Source organism: Lynx canadensis, chromosome B4, assembly GCF_007474595.2.
Source record: "Lynx canadensis isolate LIC74 chromosome B4, mLynCan4.pri.v2, whole genome shotgun sequence".
Taxonomy (NCBI): Eukaryota; Metazoa; Chordata; class Mammalia; order Carnivora; family Felidae; genus Lynx; species Lynx canadensis.
The window spans coordinates 25,672,034-25,699,275 of NC_044309.1; the positions used below are offsets into that span (position 1 = coordinate 25,672,034).

The 27,242-nt window shown below is 38.6% G+C and overlaps 1 protein-coding gene across 5 annotated transcripts in view; it reads right to left on the bottom strand.

Moving 5' to 3' along the window:
- Positions 1 to 3,248: 3,248 nt before the first annotated feature.
- MPP7 (membrane palmitoylated protein 7) overlaps positions 3,249 to 27,242 on the bottom strand; it is a 294,359-nt gene continuing 270,365 nt past the window's right edge. For 4 of the 5 annotated variants that reach the window (XM_030321167.2, XM_032593848.1, XM_032593847.1 and 1 more), the window contains 5 exons: positions 24,087 to 24,167; positions 9,421 to 9,514; positions 8,288 to 8,396; positions 6,568 to 6,711; positions 3,249 to 6,062 (listed from right to left, as the gene is read on the bottom strand). In XM_030321167.2, the coding sequence (XP_030177027.1) occupies positions 5,883 to 6,062; positions 6,568 to 6,711; positions 8,288 to 8,396; positions 9,421 to 9,514; positions 24,087 to 24,167 (608 nt within the window). In that variant the 3' untranslated portion in view covers positions 3,249 to 5,882. The remainder of the gene's footprint in view (positions 6,063 to 6,567; positions 6,712 to 8,287; positions 8,397 to 9,420; positions 9,515 to 24,086; positions 24,168 to 27,242) is intronic. The other variant, XM_032593849.1, reaches the window with a different exon arrangement.

Consider the following 27,242-nt stretch of genomic DNA (forward strand, 5'->3'; position numbering starts at 1 on the left):
GGCACCTGAGTGGCTCAGTCAATTAAGCATCTGACTCCCAATTTCAGCTCAGGTCATGATCTCACAGTTCAGAGCCTGCTTGGGATTCTTTCTCTCTGTCTCTGCCCCTCCCCTGCTCTCTCAAAATAAATATTTTTTTAAAGTACTGAGAATGGACATCCTTATGTTATTCCTAAACCAAGGGGAAAAGCACTTAGTTCTTCACCATTGACAATGATGTGGCTGTAGGTTTTTCATATATGTATGGCCTTATTCATTTTGAGGTATGTTCCCTCTAAACCTACATCACTGAGAGTTTTTTAACATGAATTGAATGTTGAATTGTCAAATGCTTTTCTACATTTATTGAGATGATATGATTTTTATGGTTCCAGAGTGCTTTCAAGTTCAATCGTGTCACTCCAGGGAATGTGACAGCTGTGCAGAAAAACAGCCTTTGGTAAGTGAAAGTGAATAGTGGGAGTCACCTGAGTTACTCATGGATGCTGTTTACCATTAGGAGTGCTTTCAGCACCAATAGCCCAATAGCGACTTAAACCATTAGAACACTTATTCTTACCAGCTTTATTAAAATACAGTTGACATATAGCATTGCATAAGTTTAAGGTGTACAATGTGATAATTTAATACACTTATATATTGTGAGACCACAATAAGGTTGGCTAACACTTCCATCACCTCATATAATTACCTTCTTTTGTGTGTTTGGTGATAAAATGTACTCCTAGCAAGTTTCAAGTACATAATACAGCATCGTTAACTACAGTTGCTGTGTTGTATACTACACTTGATTCCCAGAGTTTATTCATCTTATAACTGGAAGTTTGTAGCCTTGACCATCATCTCCCTATTTCCCTACCCTCCAGCCCCTGGTAACTACCATCTACTTTCTGAGGTTGCCTGTTTTAGATTCCATATATTAATGAGAACATACAGTTTTTGCCTTTCTCTTATTCCACTTAGCGAAAGGCCCTCAAAGTCCATCCATGTTGTTGGGAAAGGCAGAATTTCCGTCTTTTTTCTAGCTGAGTAATTTGGGTGTGTGTGCTTCCCCGATTCTCTATCTGTTCCTCTGCTGATGGACCTGTTTCCTTGTCTTGCCTATTCTAAGTCTGCAACGAACGTGGGAGTGCAGATATCCCTTTGAGACAGTGATTTCTTTCAGATAAATACCTAGAAATGGGATTGCTGGATCATATGGAAGTTCTGTTTTTAATTTTTTGAGGAACCTCCATGCCAAATTCCAGAGTGGCTGTACCAGTTTATATTCCCAACAGTCCATGAGAAGAACCTTTATTGAATATTTAGCAATTAGTGGAATGAGGAGGTCCCAGGATCAGTTCAACAGTTCAATGATGTTACAGATTTAGGATCTTTTCTTTTTTCGAAGGTCATCCTCCATCGATTGGCCTTTATGGTCCATTGTGCCTTGGTTTAAGGTTGGGATTATGGCTGTCAAATTGACAAGCATCACAAAATACCTGAAGTATCTCAAACAGAAAGGATGGGGATGGGGGCATAAAAGATCTTTTGCCTCATGCAGTTGTTTAAATCAGGGGAACAAGTCTTATTCACAGCTTCTCCGACAGATGTTACCTGGAATTGGGTAGCACGACCTGCTCCGATTAATCTCTGCAATATGCAGATTGTCCTGATTCATCACTAAGGGCCGGGATTCAGGCAGACTAAACAAAAATTGCGTATTATGCTACACAGGTATATTTCTGGTAATAGCCACCTTTTGTGGATTAGCCTGTTCACACAGGCATAGATGCATCAAGTTCTGATTAAAGCAGCAGTGTTTTGAGAAAATTATAAACTGTGTGCGTAAAAAGGATAAACCCTCTCCAAATTACCTAATCTCATGTTTCCAGCTCATGTTTCTGGCTCCAGTTATAGCAACACCAGGCAGCACAGGGCAGCGAAAATAGCATGGTCGGAGGAAGGCGGACCCTGACCCTGATTCCACGACTTATCACCTGTCACCTTGGAAAAGGTACTTAAGCCCTGCCCCTCACTTTTCTCAGTTGTAAAAGATGAAGATATTATCTTTCATGTTAAGGGAACTGTGAGGACTAAATGAGATAGTGAATGGAAATCATACAGATGTTTGATGACTAGTAAGTACAATTTGGCAGTTCCTGGGCTTGTGTGTAAGACAGCTGTTAGAAAAAATATTTCCTGCCCTCCAGGAGCTTAAGGGTAAGTGGGCAAACATTTGGAAGGGAAGTGTGTTAGAAGAAAGGGCATTAATACAATTAAGGGACATTTCTTTCAAATCGATATAAATTACGTTGCATACCAGCGGCTAAAAATAAACATTCGTTCACTACCCTACTGAGGATTACTTGATTAGGTCCTGATGTATCACTTGGAAGTAATGGCTGTTTTCTAAATAATAAAACGGTCATAGAAATTATGAGGAAACTTCCGGCTAATTTGCTAATGGAGCACTGTTTCTATGGGGTGATTATTTACAGAGCTAAATTAAAACTGTGTGCTGTGAGAATAATCATTATAAAACAGGAGTTCACAGTTACTGAATACTTCTATCCCAAGTTTTGTTCCAAGTACTTTACATGGATCAGCTCTTTCAAGCCCACAACAATCCCGTGAGGTGAGCAGTATTATCATCTCCATTTTTCTGATCAGAAAATGAGGACCAGAGAGGTTACACGACTGTCTCAAGGTTGCAAAGCTGGTCATAGACAAAACCAGAATTTGAACTCAAGGATTCTGGCTCTGGAGCCCATGTTCCTGACAGCTCCACTGTACAGTCTTTCGTTGGAACCAGAGCTGGGATTAGCTGGTTCAGCTGTTGAAGCAAGGACAATACTAATTAGCCTGTCTCTATGAACAGGTGGCAGTTTGTCCTCAGGGACAGCTAAATGAGAAGGTTTAGTTTTGCTCTACCTGTTCAGGAACAGGATGTGGATAAAGCTTGGATTCCTGATGGGGAGGGGTGGGGGAAGGGATGTTCCCATCACAGATGGGCCCAGATCACCCACCCTCGACCTCTTTAAATGGCTGCACTGTATGGGTAGGAGCAAGACTAGTGAATTCCGTCTCTTCAACAGCCTTGTTGAAGCCAATAAATATTTTACTGAAACAAATATGAAGTTTAATTTCAGACGTGGCAAGTTCAAACAAAACCTTGATATCAGAGTAGAAAAGAGAATTTGTTCTACCATGGGAAACAGTGTACCAAATACCCAAGTGCAAAAACAACTGTGCAGAAAGAAGACAAGTAACTTGAAGACACTTTATTAAGATCAAAGGTTTTCCATTACATTCATTTATAAATCTTTACTAGTTAAGACGAAAATAAATAATAAAAATCTAGATCTTCGAGAAGCTTTGAATAACAGTTTCTGTAAATCTGCAAAGATTACATGTTTTGTCGATTTTATATTACAATTTAGATACATTCAATCATTATACAATACCAGGAATGTCAGCCTTACATATATTAAGAACATTTATATGAGGAAGTAAAACAAGGGGGAATATTTCAATTTCACCTTTTTATTTTTAACCGATTTGATAATCATGGGAGTACAGAATTTCCTTCTTGATCTTGGATTTTAAACATATGGACTTAAAAATACGAACATTCCTCTTCTCCACTGGTGGCTGACACTCTGTGCTAGGAGCCGGCTGCTCCAAAAACTAGTGCATGAGGAACCCCAGACGCATCTCTGTAGGCGTTGGAGGTCTGGGTGCAGACACAGAGTCCAGGGCCTTTTGCTACAATTGTCAACAAGGCCGGGGCCCTGCCTAACTCAGTTTTAACCTAAGCTCTAAGCATCCACGTGGCCATATAAATGTCACTTACAACACCATATAGACTATCTAATAAAAGATTCCTTATCATTTTTAAAAGAACATTGCTCGGCTCTAGTGTGAAAAGGGAGAACAGTCTGGACAGTTAGATTTTTAAATAACACCCCATTGCTTCCGACAGCAAAAAGCACTCAGTTTCCACAACATTACACTTACCCTCTACCTCCACGGTAAAGAATGTGGACTGCCTAAATTATTCAGACCACTGCCTGGATAATTACATGTTTCCCATTACTCTTTGTACAGGAAGTCTTGATTTATAGGAAATTTTAGTCTGTGTTCAAAGAGGAATATATTCTACCCAAACTCTACGTAAGACTTGTATTTTCTTAGAGCAGCCATATAACTTTACGGCTTTAGCATCAGATCTGGGGACCCTTTTCCCCACTATCTTAAAAAACTAAATTGTTTGCTATTTAGTTAATAAACATAGAACTCGCTATTTGGATCAAGTAACATTTAGTCTGATTATTTTAGTGTGTGTATCAAGGCTATTGCAGTAGAGTTTTTGTCTCTTTTCTAATGTGAAATCTGACCTGTCTGAAGGAAATCGAGTGGATAATGCTATGTCAGATGTGCCGTGCACATAGAACACGCTTGTGAGTCTGTGTATGAACAAAGGTCAAATATTTACATGGAATGTTGACCCTGACTTAAATACAACTATTTTAAGTTACGACATCTTTACATACAATTTACTTTACGAATAGCTCCATTTGATAATTAGAAAAATATGCCTTTCAAATATTTCATAAATATATAAAATTTCACTACATTCTATTTTTCTTTGAACATGACATCTAAACTCTCTTTACAAATCAACAAACAAAATATTTTCTGTTTGGAAGTTACAGATGCAGTGAGTTTTGATTGGCCGGGTCTTACTGCAGGCAAGAATGACATGACATGTTCTCTTATACAACTTATGGTCATTTTACGGTCTTGAGCTACGTGAATTGTTTGAAGTTCAGGAGTAACCAAGAAAAATGAGAGCCCATCTAAATATTTACAATACAAGAGTCTGTCTTAAAAGTCTAGAAAAATGGCAAGATTAGGATGGTATCTGGCCAGTGTTAAGAATTATTTTCATGTAATGTTAACTTACCTCGGCATCATCAAAAGTTTTCTAAAATATGTCTTAGTGCAATTTAAATATATGATCAATTGCACAGGTGAAAAATGATCACATTTTTAACTGTATCAGTTAAAACATCTACTTTTAGAATAGGTATCACATTCTTACAATTTATTGGGAAAATCCAAAGCCAGCTAGAATCACCTCTTTGGTGACTCTAGAACTCCTGTTTGAGGATTGACAAATAAAAACGTCCTATATGATCGTTACTTGCCCCAAGATATTACCATCCTGATAAAGATTAATACCATGAGGAAAGGCTTTTAGTTACGGATATAATCATTTCTAAAAGTCCATCCTCCCTTCTTAAACATTTGGGTCACTGATATGTAGTCATAAAAAGGCCTTCTCAAGCTATAGCATGAAGGCCACTGTGAATATATTGTATATATGTAAGAAAAAGGTTGCACTTTAAAATAATAAGGGGATGCCTTACTGTTAGCCTGGGTAAATCTATAATGACCCATCCAAAGAAGAGCAAAGATGTCCTGTTTCTTTGGAGCTGTTCAAGGCTGCTAACTTAATAACTGCTAACCCACAAACTTGATGGCAGGGCCCACGTCTGAGACCAACTGAAGCACTGAACTCCAATATCTATATTCTCTAGCTATTTCTAAAACGTCCAACCTTATCTTGGAGCTAGAACTGCATGTTAAAGACAATCAGAAGGTTCAAAGCTCTGCTCAGAATACGATACTGTGCGGATTTTGATTTTGGATCTTATACTCAAATATTGTGTTTGAAATAAGGCTGTAAAAAGATACAAACAAAACCAGCATTCAGTTTTAACCAAGATTGCACATCTACAACAGTGATATAGATTAAAAAAAAAACCCTACCACCAAAATGGTAACTGATTCCATCATGCACTCTACAGAAAAGATGCTCATGGGACCTCCCTTAGTTATGAATGTAACCAGCTCACTGGAACCCAGTGGGTTTCTGTCTCTAACTTGTCAAAAGTTGTCTTTAGCTCATTGAATGCCACAGTGAGGTCATCATTTACTATAATTTTGTCAAAAAGATGGCCATATTGACTTTCCATTATCTGTGCAGATTTAATCATTTCCTGAAAGTCGTCTTCCTACAAAAGGAAGTTTAAAAAAAAAAAAAAAAAAAAAAAAGGTTAACCAGGCAATTACATCACTTTACACGGATGCAAACATTTCCACAACTGGTTTACTGAATGCTATTCTGTGTTCATTCTTTCATCTCAGCCACAAATGAAAATGACCCTCTTGAACGACAAGTTCTTCAGAGGTCATAGCTTCTAATACTCTCTCTCTGATCTGTTTGGAACTAAACTGCTCTGACAGAGTCAAAATTCCCACCTTTCCCAAAATTCGGGATTGTCAGTCACTAACTTATCATTACAGGGATGTTTTGCTCAATATAACATAAAGATCTATTCATAGAAGCACAAAAAAGCCATTACAGTACAATCACTCAAAATATATGTGCCTGGATACAATCTATCTTTTATTGGTTTTTGGATCACACTGTCTACTAAATCTTCCAAAGGCAGTGGCTACTGCACGTACGATTTTGAGCAGCACTTATGTCTTCTTACTAAGCATCATCGTACTTACTGTAAAGGGCTTTGCAGCACCCTGGTCATCTCTGCTTGAGATAATCTTTGCATTTTTCCTTGTCTCCCTCAAACGCTCTATTGATGGAGGCTTTATAAATATCACGTAGGGCTTAAATTCTAGGGTCCTTAAGTGTTTCACTGTCTGCAAGGAAGAAAATCAGTTTTCTTACATTTCTTCATGTCATGAGTGAATTTTACAGTCAAACTGAAGTTTCTTTCAAAGGAGAAAATTCCTTAAAATTATCTAATTCAGGCCAGTAGCTCTTTCAATATATTATTCAATTAGTTGTTGACAATAAATATTAATATCAATAAATTATGTATGAATATGTTAATGATATTAATAAGTAATATAGAATGTTGAATAAATTATTAATTAATGAATATCAGTATTAATGAATACCCCTGAAAAGATGTCGGAGCATAGAATTTGCCTTTTAAAATGTTTTGAAATGTCATAATACTGAACAGAAGCAGCTAAAAATATCATAAAACTGGTTTTTAAATCAAATACTTAAAGGATGCCGTTGAGTTAAAAAGCTGTCTGCACATGAAAGTCTTCCAAACATCCCATGTAAGCCTTCTCCTGATCTCACACGAGTTCTCCTTTTGTCCTTCTGTCCTTCGGAGTGTCCTAAAAGGGCAAGCTTCCTGCTCTCCATGAAGCTTGTCAACACTTCCCCGTCAATATTTTATATTATTTACACTATGCTTCTGAGGACTCATCTGCAGTCAAGGGGGATTGGTAAAGGGGTGGGAGTTAAGGGATACTCTTGAGCCATAGTCAGAGCCTCGCTAGAATGTGAATACAAATCACAAACTCCCCTGAGGAGTTAGGCAGACAGGTTATGTGGGGTGGGGTTGGGGAGAGATGGGCTGTACGGCTGGTGAGGCTCTGTGGACATATTGCTGGAACCACACTGAGGGACTTGGACACAACCAGAGCCAGGGCTCCGGCAGAGAGGGGTTATATAAGCAGAAGCATCCTATTCCTCACCGGTGCCCAAGTTAAGGAGTCAATCACCCTACTGATTCTTGGGACTCTTTTTACTTCAGACTCATCTTCCTGAAGAGAAGCCAAGGGCTTCTCTGGGTCATTATGGCTCTTGGAGGTTGTGCACCCTAAGGTGTACCCATCAGTGAAGTGAGAATCTGTGATCCCTGGGTAACAAGGAAGATGCTACGGGTTGGATCTCTGCTGGAGGATATGTGGTTCGACAAGAACTGAATGGCTTCATCCACTGGCACCCTCAGTCCAAAGTGTTCACAAGCGTTCCCAGGATGCCGGCAAAGATCTCCCTGACAGCTGTGAGCAGGGTCTCGTTCAGTATAATTCCTGTGAGATGCCCCACAGCTCTACGTGGGGGGCTTACACTTCTAGGATATGTATAGAGTCAAACTCAAAGAAAGAGGGCCAAGAACCAAAATGTCCATGGTAAAAATTACAAACACTTATAATAATACATGATACTTAAGAATACAGCATATTTGGGGTGTGCCTGGGTGGCTCAGTCGGTTGAGCGTCTGACTTCAGCTCAGGTCATGATCTCGCAGTTCATGAGTTCAAGCCCTGCATCAGGCTCTGTGCTGACAGCTCAGAGCCTGGAGCCTACTTCAGATTCTGTCTCTCTCCCTCTCAATCCGCACCAGCCCCGCCCACCTCTCTCATGCTCTCTCTCTCAAAGATAAACATTAAAAACAGTTCGTTGTTCACTTACGTGAGGCTGCACGTCCAACAAACAAACTTTGTTTTTCGCCAGGACAGAACGAACTGAGTCAATACTTGTGCCGTAGTAATTGTTTTTATATTCCCCATATTCAATAAACCTGTAGGAAATCGGACATGTGTCAGAGCCATTTGCGAATTAATTATACACATAAGTGGAAAGACATAATTCATATATATAAACGATATTCTTGCTGAACATGTAATTTTCTTTTACTGTATTCAATAAAATAAATAGGGCCAAGTACTCCAGAATGTCAATTTAAAAAAATCTTTTATTTTACATTTTCACATCAGTAACACTTGCTTGTATTACACTGAAACAGAAAAAAGTACTTTAGTCCACCAGTACTCTGTTTGCCATCACCTCTTTTTCAGAACTAATGCAATGCAATAAAACAGTGAATAAACCAAACAATAGAAACTACTGAAATTTCACCACGCGCTACGGAATAACCAAGCTCAGCTTTAGAACTACAGCGGGAACTGGTTGGTGGCTAATGGAACCAGGGCAGCTGATTATGTGCTATAAAAACACAATCGCCGTGCCAAACGTGGAAAAAAGCATTTTGATGTTTCAATAAAATCCCCAAATCCTACATTAAAACACACATTGCTCCCCAACACCCTCCATTATCCATGCTTAAGCAAATGGAAGACCTGGGGAGGTGGAGGAAGCCAAGCTGGCCAGGGGATTTAGTACAAGCAAGGCGATTAACATTATTTTAATTTTTTTTTTTTTTTTGAAGAGTCAGTGAGGGAGAGAAGTGTGTGTGGAGGAGAGTGTGGACGTAGGGATCTATGACATAGCTGTTAGTTTTCTGAAATAAAATTCTATTCACATATGTTAAGATTCAATTAGTTGAGGTCACAATAACATACTAGGAACATTCCCTCATTTTTCAAAATAATTCCTACACACTTAACTCACCACAAACACAGCAGCTCTAGGTTATTAAAAAATTACAGGTGAAGATTGGTAACGAGTGTTATCACCTTCTTATCAGTTTCAAATATTATAAAACCGAAAATATATTTCAAATGGCTCAGTTGCCTAAAATTGGACACATAGGCACATGCTTAAAAACAATGGTTACACACACACAAAAAAAAACTTCCACATACTTGTTATTTTGTACATCTGTCTCAAACAAATGCTTGGAAATGAAAATATATTCCACACCGTCACTCTCCTGGCTTCTTCTTGCTCTGGTAGTGTCTGTGATTTAATTAAAAAGAGTTTACAAAAGTCTGTATCAACCATCCTGAGGAACATACTGAAAAAGAAATCATCATGTATTAAAAGTGCTTTTTCATAAACCAGACTTAAAAACTTACAAGAAAGCCAGTTAGCCAATAAAGTGTCATTAATTCAGAATTTCCATCGATATAAAAACATATTGAAGATCGATTCAAAATTAAACTGCACTGTGTCTGTGCTATTCATGATCTTGAAGGTGCTCTAATATGTTAATTAAATAAAAAGTTATCTTAGCCCTCGAGGAAAAACTCGTTTCTTTCGCAGATAATATGCTTATTATCATATTTATTATCATATTCACTGAAGCAAGTCTAACGCCCACTAGGTTGTAAGGTAAACCCTGAAATGACTTTACTCTCTTCTACACACAGCAGATAGGGAGGATGCCATCAATAACTGAACGAAGTCAAAGATCTCCAGGTGCCATTTATTCCTCCTTTGCAAAAGTATAAACACCTTCTTAGAATACTACTGAACCCCCAAACATTCAGTAATTTTACCTATTTGCTTCTAAATTATAATGGAGGAGAAAACACAAGGACTAATTTTAAAACGAGAACCAAACCTAAGGAGTTGCAGTGCCGATATGGCACGTGAAAGACTGACTACAGCCCATCTTTCCTACTGATTACAACTAAAAACTCTGCACCCAAGACAAACTATCCAAGCACTTTTATTTATTTTTTATTATTATTTAAAAATGTTTATTCATTTTTGAGAGACAGAGACAGCCTACAAGTGGGACAGGGGCAGAGAGAGAGAGGGAGACACCAAATCCGAAGCAGGCTCCAGGCTCTGAGCTGTCAGCACAGAGTGCGACATGGGCCTCGAACCCCTGAACCCTGCCGAGCTGAAGTTGGATGCTTAACTGACTGAGCCACCCAGGCGCCCCCCGAGCACTTTTAAAATAAATAAAGCAGGTTGTGTCGGGAAATCAACAGGCATGGGGCAGAGTTTTAACTTTTATTTCCTCTTTGTTTTGCCCTGAGGGTGGGAACAATCACAGAGCATCATGGTGTTATGTGTGACTAAATTGCAGTGTAGGAGCCCTTATTAAGAAAAAACAAAAAAGTCCTTAAAAACTGAAGTGTGTGGAGGTAATCCAGGAAGATTGGAGGAGATATTCTAATCCTGAGTAGGAAGGAATACTAGCTGAAGAAAAAACCCTGAGCTATACGCATGCAGTTTGGACTCCAGCTAACATAGTAACATTTTACAACAGAGTTTAGGACACAGAAGTGTCAGCCTAACCCCTCAATAACAGTAGCACAGAACACATCCAAACCAACATAGAAAAGGCTTATTAGAAAACTGAGCTGAGATGTGAACTCTGTACACAAGTATCAGACTCCCCCAAACTACATGTGACAGAGATGACCCAAACCAGTGTAGCAAGAGGTTTAGAGAACTGAACTGAGATTTAAACCACAACTCACAATGAGACAGAACTTATAGTCTAAACATAAAGTGGTTGATTACTTGCTAAAGTAAAAACATTCTCCAGAATGTTGATTCCCCTATATAGTCTGCTTGCTTTACTCATTTTCAAAGTGCTCAGACAGTTGTCCTGGGGCCAGAGTTTTTAGTTGTAATCAGCAGGAAGGATGGGCTGCTTGCCATATTCGCACTGCAACTCCTCAGGTTTTTTCTTTTTTTGTTTTTGTACATTTATTTATTTTGAGAGAGAGAGAGCATGTGAGCAGGAGAGGGGCAGAGAGAGAGAGAGACAGAGACAGAGAGAGAGAGAGAGAGAGAGAGAGAGAATCCAAAGCAGGCTCCATGCTGTTAGTGCAGAGTTCGATGTGGGGGTCGATCGCATGAACCATGAGATCATGATCTGAGCTGAAATCAAGAGTCAGATGTTTGACTGAGCCACCCAGGAGCCCATTTGTTTCTAAAGTTAATCCTGTATTTTCTGTTCCATTGTAAGCAGGACCTAGAGTTGATACAACATTGCATTCATAATATCCAGAATGCAATTAGGGGCGCCTGGGTGGCTCAGTCAGTTAAGTGTCAGACTTTGGTTCAGGTCATGATCTCGCAGTTCGTGAGTTCAAGCCCTGCGTCGGGCTCTGTGCTGACAGCTTAGAGCCTGGAGCCTGCCTCAGATTCTGTGTCTCTCTCTCTTTGCCCCTCCCCCAGTCACTCTCTCTCTCTCTCTCTCTTCTCAAAAATAAAGATTAAAAAAACTTAAAATTATTCAACATACAAAAAACACACACAAAATAGGACCAGTTCTCAAGGGGAAAATGATAGATGGCAACTCTGAATGAACAAGAAGTTAACTAGGACTATCAAGCAAAGAATAAGGCAACTATTACAACTGTGTTTTATAAGGTAAAGGACAATACACCTGAAATGAACGAAGATATGCATTCTTAGAGAAATGGAAACTATAAAGAAGAACCAAGTGGAAATTTTGGAACTGAAATATACAATATCTAACAGAAACAAATCACTAAGTGGGCTCAGCAGCAGAATGGAGATGACAGAGAAAAAAACCAGTGAACTTGAAGTAGGTCAATAGAAATTATAAAATCTGAGCAACAAAGAAAAAAAGACTGAAAAGAGATAAATGGAGCCCCAGGGACCTGTATAACGTATGTGTAATCCGGATGCCAGAAGGAGATGAAAAAGAGATTGAGGCAAAAAAAAAAATGTATTTGAAGAAATAATAACCAAAAACTGCTAAAATTCGGTGAAGACATAATGTTTACAAATTCCCAAAGTTTCAACAAATCTCAAATAGGATAAGTTCAGAGAAAAATCATGCCTAGACACTAAAACCAAAGTACTAACAGCCAAAGATACATAAAAACATTTTGAAAGCATCTAGAAAAATCCAATACAGTACATGTGAGGAATACTGATTCCAGATTTATTGTATTATTATAAATCATAAAAACAAGAACTCAATGAAATAATATCTACACTTAAGGTACTGAAAGAAAAGAATTTCACCCAAAATATCCTTCAGGAGAAAAAGGCAAAATAAACACCTTGTTAGAAGAGAAACCAAGAAAATTTATCAGATGTGTTCTAAAAGAATATTCAAGGAAGGTTTTAGGCTAAAAGGAAATGTTAAGAAGGAAATCTATATCTTCAAGGAATGAAGAGCAACAGAAAGAATGGTTGAATAGAAATAGAAGTTTGCTTTTTTCCTCTTAAGTTCCTTAAAATATATATTAAAATATATTTATATATGTATATATTATATATACATATACAACTGATTTAAAAGTTTTAATATTATCTGGTAGAGTTTCCAATGTATGCAAACATGATATATTTGTCAATTACCACAAAAAGTACTATATAATTGAAAGGTTTCTATATTTTATGTGAAATGGCATGAAGATAACTCTGAATGATTAGGTATAAGCATGTTGTAATCCCTACAGCAACCAGTAACAAGTAATAGAAAGACATATAAGCAGAGAGCAAATAGGTAAACTGAAATGGAACGTTAAAAACCATTCTAATAATGATAATAATAATAATAATAAATAACAGTAGAAAAGAAATAAAAAGCAGAAGGCAAAGGATAAACAGAAAAACAATAAAATAGTAGCTTAAATTTAATCATTTTCATAATTTGGGAAATGTTAATTGGTTTGTATACTCCAATCAAAAGGCAGAGATAGAAAGGGTGAAAAAGACCCTAGTACGTGCTGTCTATTAAGTCTATAAGAAAGACACATTAACTACAAAGACACAGATAAGTTGAAAGTGAGCAGATGGAAGACAGTACATATACCATGTAAACAGTAAGCATAAGGCAGCTGAAGTGGCTACTTTAATACCAGATAAAAGAGATTCCAAGAAAAAGAGTATTACCAGAGATAAAGAAGAACACTTCATAATGATAAAAGAGAAAATTATGAGAATTATAAATTTGTACACACATAATAACAAAACTTTAAAATACATGATGCAAAAAGTGGCTGAGTTAAATGAAGAAATGGGCAATTTCACAACCAGAATAAGAGATTTTAATGCCTCTCAACAACTGCTAGAACTAGACAAAATATCAGTAAGACACAGGTGACCTAAACACTACCACCAACCTTTGGAGCCTAACTAATACCTATGTAACACTACATCCAATACATGCAGAATACACATTCTTTTCAGGTGTACATGATGCATTTGTCAAAAGGAAGATCATATGCTGGGCCAATAAAAAGTCCCAACAAATTTAAAAGAACCCAAATCATAAAAGAGTAAATTCTCTAGCCATAACATAATTAAAAACCAGTAATAAGATATCTAGGAAAATCTCAAATATCTGAAAATTAAATAACACACTTCTAAATAAAGATTCAAAGATGCAATAATAAATATTGTGAAGGACATAACAAGGAATATACAACCTATTACAGTTACAGGATGGAACATGGTGCAAAGCAGGAAACTTATACCTTTAAATGCTTATATTAGAAAAGAAGATCTAAACTCTATGACTGAAAGTTCATCTTAAAATATGCTAGAAAGAGGGGCACCTCGGTGGCTCAGTAGGTAAAGCATCTGACTCTTGGTTTCAGCTCAGGTCATGAATCTCACTTTCATGAGTTCTAGCCCCACATCAGACTCTGCACTGACAGTACAGAGCTTGCTTGGGATCCTGTCTCTCCCTCTCTCTCTGCCCTGCCCCCACTCCTGCGGTCTCTCTCAAAATAAATAAATAAACTTTTAAGATGTTGCTACAAAGAAAACATCACAGTACACCCAAACCAAGGAGAAGAGAATAATAACAGAAATTAATACAAAAAAAAAGACAATAAAGAAAAACAACAAAATTTAAAAACCTAATTACAGTGATCAAGAAAAAGAGAACAGGGATGCCTGGGGGAATCAGTCTTTCTCTCATGTTTTCTCTCTCTTTCTCAACATAAATAAACAAAGATCTTTCTTTTAAAAAAAGAAAAACAAAGATCACCAATATAAAAAATGAAAAATGAGTTATTATCAGAGATCCTATGGACACTAAAAAGGATTAGAGAATATTATGCATTACTTTATGCCAACATATTTGATAATTTAGATGAAATAGATACATTTCTTGAAAAGTATAAAGAATCAAAATTGAAACAAGAGGAGGCAAAATATCTGAATAGCCTGTCAAATAAATCAAACTTATTTTTTAAAACCTTCCCCCAAAGAAAATTCCAGGCCTAGATGGCTAATGAAGTCTATCCACCATTTAAGAATGAAATAACACAAATCTTACATCAACATATTTTTGCACAAAGAGGAATCACTGCTTAATTCATTTTATGATATTAGTACAAACTAATTGCACAACCTATCAAAGACATTAGAAAACATTACAGACCAATCTCCATCAAAAGTTTAGATGCAAAAGTCCTCAACAAAATTATTAGCAAGTTAAATTCAGCAATATATTTTTTAAAAAGATAAGAGATCATAACCAAGTAGAGTTTATCTCGTGAATAAAAAGTTGGCTGAACATTTGGAAATCAATGGAATTCACCATATTAACAGAATGAAGGATAATACATGATCCTTTCAATGTATCTAGAAAAATCATCAGAAAAAAATTCAGTGGCCATTCATGACAAAAAGCATCTGCAAACTAGGATTCACAGGGAGTGCCCTCAAATAAATAAAGGGCATTGATGAGTAAACATCACACTTAATGGTGAAAAAGGGAGTTGTTTTCCCTTGAGATCAGGAACAAGGCAAGTCTGCTAAGTAACAACGTAAAATATAACTTGAAATGGATCAAGACCTAAGTGTAAAATGTAAAATTATAAAACTTCTAGAAAAAGCAGAGTGTCTTTGTGACCCTGAGACATAAAAGATTTTTAGATAGAACATAAGCACAAAACATGATAAGTGAGACTTTGTCAAAATTAAAAACTTTTGGTCTTTGTAAAACACCAGTAGAAAATGAAAAGTTAACCCACAGACTGGAAGGAATATGTGTATAACTTATTTATCATAAAAAGGACATGTATCCAGAATGTATAAAGAATTCCCAAAACTCAATGAGACAATGCAATTTTTTACACGTCTATTTATTTCGAGAGAGCACACAAGCAGGGGAGGGGCAGAGAGAGAGAGAGAATCGCAAGCAGCCTCTGTGCTGTCAGTGCAGAGCCCAACGTGGGGCTCGATGTCATGAACTGTGAGATTGTGACCTCAGCTGAAATTAAGAGACTTACGCTTAACCGACTGAGGCCCTCTGACAATGCATTTTTTTTTAAATGGCAAACTATTTGAATAGGCATTTTGCCAAAGGTGCATAAATGACTGGGTCCACAAAATGACACTCACTATCATTAGTTATCAATTAAATGCAAATTGAAGTACAATGAAATAGCACTACACACATACAAGCATACCTCATTTTACTGTGCTTTATTTTGCTTCACATATATTTTTTTTTTCTTTTAAACAAACTGAAGGTTTGTGGCAACCCTGTGTCAAGCATCAGCATCATTTTTCCAACAACATTTGCTCACTTTGTGTCTCTGTCACATTTTGGTAATTCTCATGATATTTCCAACTTTTTCATTATTATATCTGTTATTGTAACCAGTGATCTTTGATGTTACTATTGCAGTTGTTCTGGAATGCCATGAACTGTGCCCACATAAGATGGCGAGCTTAATCAACAAACGGTGTGTGTGTTCTGGCTGTTCCAGTGACTGCCCATTGCCTGATCTCTCCCCGTCTCCTCGGGCCTCCCTATTCCCTGAGACACAACAATGTTGAAATTAGGCCAATGAATGACTCTACAATCGCCTCTAAGTGTTCAAGTGCAAGGAAGGGCTGTATGGCTCCCGCTTTCAGTCAAAAGCTAGACACGATTAAGCCTAGGGAGGAAGGCACATGGAAAGCTGAGACAGGCTGAAAGCTAGGCCTCTTGCACCAAACAGTCAAGTTGTGAATGCAAAAGAAAAATTCTTGAAGGAAATGAAAAGTGCTACTCCAGTGAATGCACGTGAATCGGCCTTATTGCTGACTTGGAGAGAAGAGCCAACCAGCCACAACAGTCCTGTAAGCCCAAGCCCGACTCCCTTCAATTCTATGAAGGCAGCGAGAGGGGAGGAAGCTGCAGAAGGAAAGTGTGAAGCCAGCAGAGGTTGTCCCTGACGTTTAAGGAAACAAGTCATCTCTGTCACAGAAAAGTGCAGGGTGAAGCAGCAGATGCTGATGTAGAAGCTGCAGCAAGTTACCCAGAAGACCCAGCTGAGATAGATCATTAATGAAGGTGCCTACACCAAGTGGATTTTCACTGTAAATCAAACAGCCTTATACTGGAAGAAGGTGCCATCTAGGCTTTCACAGCTAGAGAGAAGTCAATGCCTGGCTCCAGAGCTCCAAAGGACAGTCCACCTCGTTAGGGGTGAATGTCATTGATGGCTTTAAAGCTGAAGCTAATGTTCACTGGCTGTTCTGAAAATCCCAACGCCCTTAAGAATTATGGAAAATGTACTCTGCCTGTGCTCTATAAATGGAACAACAAAGCCTGTTTATCAGCACCTCTGTTTCCAACATGGTTTACTGGATGTTTTAAGCCCACTGTTCAAAGCTAGTGCTCAGATTCTTTCTGAAATACTACAAAAGCACCTTGTCACCAAGAGCTCGGATGGAGATGTAAAACGAGACTAATGTTGTTTTCAAGCCTGCTAACACAACATCCATTCTGCAGTCCATGGATCAAGGAGTAACTCTGACTTTCAATTCTTACTAAGAAGTACATTTTTGTAAGGCTATGGCTGTCATAGATAGTGACTTCTCTGTCGGATTTGGGCAAAATAAATTGAAAACTGAATAATGGAAAGATAACTCTCTGGAAAGAGTTCACACTAGATGCTGTTAAGAACATTTGTGATTCATGGGAAGAGATCAAAATATCAACATTAACAGTTAGGAAGAAGTCGATTCCAATACTCATGAATGACTTTGAGGGGTTCAAGCCTTGAGTGGAGAAAGTCACTGCAGCTGGGGTGTAAATAGCGGGAGAATTGGAATTAGAAGTGGAGCCTGAAGATGGGGCCGAATTGCTGCCACCTTGTGATCAAACTTTAATGGATGAGGAGTTGCTTCTTACGGATGAGCAAAGAAAGTGGTTTCTGGATCTGGAATCTACCCCTGTGAAGATGCTGTGAAGACTGTTGAAATGACAACAGAGGACTGAGAATGCTACATACACTCAGCTGATAAAGCAGCACAGTATTTGAGAGGATCAAGTCCAATTTGGGGAGAAGTTCTACTGTGGGTCAAATGCTATCGAACACCAACCACTGCATGCTACAGAGAAAGTGTTTGTGAAAGGAAGAGTCAATAATGTGGCAAACTTCACTGTTGTCTTATTTTAAGAAGTTGCCACAGCCACCCCTGCCTTCAGCAGCCACCAACCTCAGGGCAAAACCCTCCCCCCAGCAAAAAAATGACTTGCTGAAAGCTCAGAGGACAGTAGCATTTTTTTAGCAATAAAGTATTTTAAAATTAAGATATGTACTTTTTTGGCCTTAATGCTACTGCACACTTAATAGATTACAGTATAATCATAAATTTTATTTTTTTTAAGTATAACTTTTATATGTACTGAGAAACCAAAAAATTCATTTGACCCACTTCATTGCAATATTCACTTTATTGTGGTGGTCTGGAACTGAACCTATAATCTCTCTGAGACATGTCTGTATCACACTGAGAAAAATTTAAAAGGCTGACTCTAATACCCTCCAGTTCTACCCACGTTGCTGCAAATGGAAGGATTTCATTCTTTCTCATTGCCAAGTAGTATTCCATTGTATATATAAACCATATTTTATTTAAGTGAAATAAGTCAGTCAGAGAAATACAGATATCATATATTTTCACTCATATGTGGAATTTGAGAAACTTAACAGAAGACCATTGGGGGAAGGGAATGGGAAAACATTGTTAAAAACAGAGAGGGAGGGAGGCAAACCATAAGAGACTCTTAAATACAGAGAAAAAACTGAGAGTTCATGGGGAGGGGTGGGGGAGAGGGGGAAATGGGTGATGGACATTGAGGAGGGTACTTGTTGCGACGAGCGCTGGGTGTTGTACGTAAGCGATGAGTCACGGGAATCTACCCCCGAAACCAAGAGCACATGGCATAGACTGTATGTTAGCCAACTTGACATTATATATAAATAATAAATCAAAATAAATTAAAAAATAAAAGGCTGACTATACAAAGTGTTGGCAAAGAGGTAGAACAACTAGATCTGGCATACACTGCCAGGGTTGTAAAATGGTATAACCACTTCAGAAGTGGTTTGGTAAGGTCTTACAAAATTACCTATGTCCCAGCCATTCTACTCCTAACTATTTACCCAACAGAAACAAAAACATATATTCATCAAAATATCTAGCTTATAGGTTTATTTGCAATAACCCAAAACGGGGGGAACCCCCAAGTATCCATTAAAAGGTGAATGGATGGATCAACAAATTATAGTATTTCCATACAATGGAATACCACTCAGCAATGAAAAGGGATGAATTACTAATCTATGAAACAACCTTGGTGAATCTCAAACTCATGCTGGGTGAAATAAACTAACCCCTTCCCCCAAAGAAAATTGGGAACAATGTATAATTTCATTTATATAAAGTGCTAGATGATTTAAACTAATCTATAGTTTCGGAATGTAGATCTGTGGTTGCCTAAGGCCAGGAGTAGAAGGATAGATTACTAAAGGCATGGGCAGATTTTTTGAGGAGATGGTAATATGCATTATGTTGATTGTGATGATGATTTCATATGTGTATATGTATGTTAAAACAGATCTAACTGTACCTTTTAAATATATGCAGCTTATTTATTTCAATTATATCCCAATAATATGTAAAAGGAAAACTGCAGAAAGGGGGGGAAAGTAACCTAATACAAAAAGTAATTGATTTAAATTGAACTTAAATTTAAATTATATCCAAAATTTTAATTAACTTCTATTTAGTTAAAAGCATATTTTAATACAACATTCAGATCTTCTAAAACAGTTTTTCGTATTTCTACTGGTAAAGCACCAAGAAATTGTGCTATTCATTACGAAATGTCACACCTTCTGCAGGAACAGCATGTAATACTAATAAATTTAATTCTTGTCATAAAAGCTAAGAATGAATTTCATGACAAATTCACTCTATTAAAGTGTAAATAACATAATACGCATCCACAAGTACGAAAGATATTAAAAGTAGTATGATCCTCTGCTTTGGAATCTAGGGTTAATATGCATTTGTCATTTCAACAATTTAGTTGTTGTCTGCTGGCGTTCCTTTGGCAAATAGTAAGCTTCGTAAGAATGTACTGTTGAAAATCAAAACTGAGAATTTTATGTGCATTAATTTGTTTCTGGTGAACTGAGAAAAGGTTACCTTTGTTCAATTGTCACGGCAGAACACTCTGAAAATGTAGAACATGCAGTGTTAAGGGTCACTGCCCTGACACATGGAGTCCCCTTGGGAGGGTTAAAAGTATTATTTAGAACTACCTCAAGTGAACAAGACATTTATGACACTGCCAAACACAGTTAAAAGTGAATACACCTACAAAGTGTTTGCTTATCACCATCACCCCAAATTATCCAAGCCTGATGTAATTTTACTGTTGAAGAGTTTTATTGCTAATTGCAGTGAGGGATCATGGGAAATCTCACAAACTCATTAATGGTGAGGAATCCTGCAGAAGGGATCTGGAAGTTCTTAAGAGCAGAGAATTCAAAGGGAAAGATGGACACATTAACTATAATGCAGGCCACCACCTCACCATCGCTCACTTGTCAAGAGTACTCACTGTGTTCACCGTCAGACAAACATCAAACACATACGAGACAAACTCCACCTTCTTCCCCTGCTTCCCACAAAATTCCCAAATAACTGCCATAGTGAGATAAGAAAAAAAAATTTTTTTGAATTGGTACCCTAGTTTACATATATATATTAGAAATCTCAACTGAGGTTTTCTATAGACAAAGAAGTGTTACAGAACATGAGTCCTTTGAAACCTATGAAAACACATAACTGTGATATATGCCTTCACGAGAAACCACAAAGTGATTAACAGGTGTGGTTGACTGTGAGTGCCCAAAATTCCAGACTGTAAAGACTTGGGAATTCATCAAGAATTTGACATTTACTGCAATACTTTTTGTTAACTGCTTTATTTTAATTTACTGAGACAGCCTTTTGAAAGCCTGGTTATATTAATAGTCATTTAAATTTGTTGATGATAACCTAGAGCCTTAAAACATTGTTGGTGCTGCTCACTGAGAATGAAATTTCCCACAGAGAAGCACAACAGCAGAAAACAGGTCTCGGCCACAACTTTCTTTAAAAGCAACTTTCAATGTTTAATGTGGCAACATAGATATTTTTTAAAGATCATATAATTTGTTCTGCCATTTTAGCCCAAGAGTGATAGTGCTTACCTCATTTAGCATCCTTTTAAATAATTTTTTTAATTGCAATAATTATAGATTCACAATAAGTTGCAAAAATAGTACAGAGCAGATTCTGTGTAACTTTCATTCAACTTTCTCCAATGAAGGAAAGTGTTTATCTTCCATAACTGTAGCGCAGTCAAGACCAGAAAATGGACCTCAACAAACCACAGTGAGCTAAACTACCAAGTATTTCTTTTTAACACTGAAAAACCTGAAGTATGCTTGACAGAAAAGTTCACATGTAAGCTTAACAAATTTCCACAGAATGAAAATACCCAGGTAAGAAGCACCCACCAGGGAACAGAAGATTTCCAGCACTGCACAATCACCCTTCCGATCCACCTCCTCAAGACATCTAACAGCACATGTTAGCATTGCTTTTATTGTATTTATACAAACGGAGTTATATTGCATATTCTCTTTTGTGTCTGCCTTTCACTGGACACGTTTGGTGGACTCATTCCCAATGCTGCGCGGAGCAGCAGATTGGGCATTACAGTCTTCTGTCGTGTGAACATGCCATCATGTCCCTTATCCCATCTACCACTGATGGGCATTTGGGTCCTTTCCAGTTTGGGGCTCTTAGGAATAATGCTTCCAAAACCATCCGAGTGCACGTTGTGTGCATCTCTGTTGGCTGTGTACTAGGAGTGGCATTGTGAGGTCATGGGGTATGTATTTGCTCAGCTCTAGTAGATAGTTATCACTTAGTTTTCCAAAGTGGATGAATTAATTTGCACTCCCACCAACACCAGCAATGTGTGAGAGTTCCAATGCTCTACATCTTTTTCAACCTACCCATTCTGGTGGATATTTAGTACATTTGGGGGAAAAGATTTATAGAGTTAAACATCGAACAGAATACTGGTGGAATAATCAGAGCAATAATTTTTCTCCAAATACTCAAGACTCTACCTAGAATATTTGACAAAGCAAAACAATCTGAAATTCCAAACTTGTTCTTAAAATATATTCTTCTTTAATTAATTAAATCATCCCAAGCTGATGCTATGGCTGTTATTTTCCAAACATGTCTGGTATTATGAGTCACTTGGGATATATAAATACAGACTTTCAGGCATTCTGTCAGATTTCCTGAAGGAGGATTTCTTTGGAAAGGCCTTGGAATCTTTTCATATGAAGCCCAAGAGGTTTTTATTATCAGCCAAGTCTGGAAAACACTGCTCCATGGGAATCTTCTGACATTAACACCTGTTTAAAAGTGAATCTGAGTGGAAAATTACTACTTTGGGGATTTCTTTGGAGAGTTCCAGCCCCAGAACCTTCTGGATGTTCTCAATTTCTGCAACAACTTTAGAGGCAGATATTATTTGAATTGTTGGATAAATTGAGGCCAAAGTACATTGCCCCAGGTCCTTGAGTAACACCAAAATTATCATAAAGCCCTATGTGTGATCAACAGCCTTATTGGTATTTAGCATCTTCCAAATATGTGGATTTTTATTATTAACTGTGCTGCAATAAAGAGAATCGGTAGTTGGAAAAGACTGTGTAGTATCGTATATGGGAGGAAGACCGTGAAGACTGGAATCAGAAAACCTGGTTTCAAGTACGGGTACAACTACTGTGTGTGGAACTCTGAGTAGGTAACGGATCCTTGCTCCCTCTTTCCTCCTCTGTGGCATGCAGATGTCGCCCCGTTGTTGGGACATTGAAATAAATTCAGACAATTAAAGATGAATACACAGTAGGAAGTTAATACATGCGTTTTTTTCCCCCTTCGTAATCTGTTTTTCCATCCTCTAGGTTCTTTGTAACTGCTCACCTGTAAGACTGGCCAATAGTTTTGTAAAATTTTCTAATTACCTGTATATTGCAATTCAGCTTTGTAAGAGAAGTGAATAATTAAAGTTAAAAGAGAGAGAGAGAGAGAAACACAATTTAATTCCACATTTCCACATTTTCCTTTACTTTCATCTCTGTTGGTGGAAACCAGCGGTCCTATAACGTATGGCTGAGAATGATTACAAACAATAATTTGGAAAAATGCAGTAACAAGGAGTTAACTTGAGGTAATAGAAAACTATAATTTTAAAATAAAGCCCAACTCTTCTCAAACTAGAGAACATTGCTCATTGCTAAGGGCACTATACAAACAGTTGTTTTTGTTTTGTTTTGTTGTTAACAGTACTAAAACCACTTGAAAAAGCCAACATTTCAATTTCGTCTTTTAGAAGGCTTTCTAACATCAACATATTAAGCACTCAAATGGCATTTATTCTGGAGATCAAAATGCTTCCAGCATCGCATTTCACTTGTAAGAAAGCCTATGAAAACCTCTTTTATAAAAATAGGTCTAATTCTGTATACTGAAAAGAAGCCTACCATATTTGGATTATATGGCCATGAAAGGCCCATTTAACACGATCTGCCAATTACTACATATAAAAAGTAATTAAGAAAGGCTTATATTAGAAGAGGCCTCCTTCAGCTCTCTGTGGTTTGGTCCTTCTGATCTTAAACCTGGTGAAAAACTCCGGAAAATATTAGCACTTATTTTAGGAAGTAGAATAGACTTTTACATAGAAGAAAATTTGTAAATAATAGTGTCATATGTGTATTAAAATTCACCATAAAAACTGAGAGTAGAGGGGCGCCTGGGTGGCTCAGTTGCTTGAGTGTCCAATTCTTGGTTTCGGCTCACGTCATTATCTCACGGTTCATGAGATCGAGCCCCGTGTGGGACTCCGTGCTGACAGCACAGAGCCCGCTTGGGATTCTCTTTCTCCCTTTTTCTCCTCCTTTCTCTCTCTCAGAATAAATAAATAAGCTTAAAAAAGAAATATTAAAGAAAAAAACTAAGAATAGAGAAGAAGTGGTAAATTAACAAATACCCTGCCAATGATGTCTGCACTCTGGGGCAATCCCTGAACTCCTGTGCCTCAGTTTCCTCCACCGAAAAATGTGGAGAATGTCGCTGCATACTTGCTAGGTCTGCTGTGAGTCCAGATGCTGACCGCTTAGAACCATGCTGGGTGCCACCCATGCCACTTAAGTGTTGCCCAGTCATCATCAGTGCAGCGGTTAGCAGCATTGGGGAGCAGGGAACTTACGGGGCACTGTCACACCGTAGTGTTGTGTGTCACTGATGAGCAGTTTTCGTTTCAGTTCATTCAAACCTACTCCTACGGGACCTGAAAAATAGGATAATATAAATGATTACAGAAAACACTGTTTAAGCAGCTCTATCACTGAACATGAGTCCGTGACTGACAGACTGAGAACATGTATCCAACTTTGCATCCCGAATAAAGAGATTATCTCTAGTCAAGTTGTACATAAGAAAAAGCTACTAGTTCATTTGCTGCTTTTTTACTTTGAAAATTTAAACCCCTACCTTTCCATTAAAAAGATCAGAACTAATTTGTTTTAAAGGAAACATACCCAAGAGCTTGAGTAGATCACCAAGAGATGATATCCAGAAGAGTCTAAAATATATGCCTGCCTGAGAAAGTGGACGTGTGCACTCTAGGCACCAATCATTTCAATACGAAATGTTTTTAGAGCTTAATAAAATAACATCTTGGAACATTAATCTTATTGTAGCTACAACTCTAATGATGCACTTTATTTTTTTTATACTTACGCATTTATTTTTTTGGGAGACAGTGCTCACGTGAGCAGGGGAGAGGCAGAGAGAAAGAGAGAGGAACAGGGAGAATCTCAAGCAGGCTCCATGTCCCGCACAGAGCCCAACTCAGGGCTCGATCCAACAACTGCGAGATCGTGACCCGAGCCAAAATTAAGAGCAGGACCCTTAACCAACGGAGCCACCCAGGCACCTCTAAAGATGCATTTTAAATGTGCAAAGCCATCAGCCACATTTACGTCGCTCGAGATAATCTTCTCACGCTATGTTTTCAGTTGGTCCTTAAGCATTTGAAAACTTGCACTGGCCTCGCATGCTTAAATCCACCAGTGCGTGCATAGTAAACACCACAATGGACAGGGAGCGGATAGTAAATACTGTGGAGCATAAAAGCGACTTCCGCCTTCAAAGAAAGTAATTAGGTTGAGAGAGTCACACAAAATGATTAAGAGACGGAGCAACACACACAGCAGTTTCAAACAGGAATCTGAACACAAGTTAGAAGGCCACAAGCCCCCGACGACGAGTGCCTCGCAGTCTGCCATCAGGCTCCATTCAGTGATGGTGTTTGCGCTGGACACAACACAGGCTGCGGGCGCAGACGGACCCGACTCAGGTTCCCTTTTTCACTATTCCTCCCCTGCTGATACTGGGTGAATACGTGTGCCCCTTCAACTTCACGTGTTGGACTCCTAAAGCCCAAGGTGTTAAGAGGTGAGGATTTTAGGAGGTGCTAAGGTCAGGAGAGTGGAGCCCAGGAAGGGATTAGCGCTCTTACAAAAGAGACTCCACAGAGCTCCCTCCCCTCCAGCACGTGAGGATGCAGCCAGATGCGTGTGACCGGGAAGAGGGCCCTCACCCCGCAGTGCCGGCACCCTGGATCTCCAACTCGCAGCCTCCAGAACCGTAAGAAGTCAATTCCTGTTATTCGTGGGCCACCCAGTCTGTGGCGGGTTATTACCGTGGCCTGAGAGGACATCATCTCTGAGGCTTAGTCTTTGAGCCTTGATTAGACTTCAAGCTACTGAAAGTTATCCTACTCCCCTTTTGGAGGAATTAAGTGAATAACTTCTGTATAGCACCTGGCACACAATCCAGGGACCCGTGTTCATTCCCTCACCCACTTCCTCTCCTGAGCTTTGAAAAGAACAAGGTTTTATGCCGGACAATGAAGGACATACAGGTGGACACAGAAGAGCACTGTGCACATCCTGGGTGGAGGGAAAAGTGCGAACGAAGAGGAAGAGGCCAGACCTGGGGGCTGTGCCTTCCTTGGTCTACCACTACTTTGCAGGGCCCTCGCCCGGATCAGGAGACCTGTCCCCCTGTGTTCACTCATCAGCACCTTCTGTCTTTCCAGGAACTGCTGTCAAGTCCCAATTCCCTGGCACTCAGCTCTCCCTTTTTATAATAAATACTCTGTAACATCCCATTTATACCGTGAAATGGAATTCAGAACTAATGTAACTTACTGGTACATATAATTCTTCCCTCCAAGTTAATCAAATGGACTAACTGGGGCACCTGTGTGGCCCAGTGGTTTGAGCATCTGACTCTTGATTTTGGCTCAGGTCATGATCTTAAGGTTCGTGAGCTTGAGCCCAGAGTTGGGCTCTGTGCTGACAGCGCGGAGCCTGCTTGGGATTCTCTCTCTCCCTCTCTCTCTCTCTCTGCCCCTCCCTTACTTGTGTGAGTGCTTTCTCTCTCTCAAAATAATAACCTTTAGAAAGAGTACTTACAATAAAAAAAATTTGTGTTTCAATATGTAAATGCTTAGACGTGACTAGAAAACCTATTAAACTCAGATGTTTGTACTTACCAATAATAAGGTTGGATTTAAGAGTAATAAGATAAGGAACCATTCTGTACAGGAAAGTACAGGAAACTGGAAGCCCAAAGGTGCAGGAAAACAGGGGAATAAAGACAAGAAACTGGATAGAAAGGACAGGTGAAACTCTTTGGAATATGGTAAGGAACGGGGTAACAGCCTTAATTGAACTAGAGATAATTTGTCAAGACTATCAAAGTGCAGAAAACGGTACTTCTGCAAATGATCTTCACTTTACATATAAGTGTAGTGTAAAAGTAATTCCCTGTGGGATGGGACAGTGTTTCACTGTCTCAGAAGGCAGACCTCTTGAAACTCGACCATATGTTCTGATCTATTCAGTGCCTGAATGTCTACTATAACATTGGAGAGAGGCATGTGGGACGCAGGTCAGACCTGAGTTCTGTAGAAATGTCACATCTACATTCCTGGCCCCCTAGCCATTCTGACTTTAAAAAGGAGTAAATGTCTACATGCTCTCCAGTGCAGTGCTGCCCCTATCGAGGACCCTTACTCTGGGACGTCAGCCTCTGGCCCTTGTCATTTGCTGTGCCTCAGTTCCTGCCAGCTCCTTGGGTAACCTTGGCATCCACACGAACCCCTGTCAAAAGACCAGCATCTAACATCCCTGACTCTGCGTCTAGAGCGATCTTCTTCTCTATTCCACTTCGACCCTTTACTGGAAAGACCTCGACTCTGCCATCACTATTCACTCTTCATCACTATATTTCACTACTGAAATACTAAATTCACACTTTTCCAACAGGACTCCGATCTCGGATCCCTTGGGAT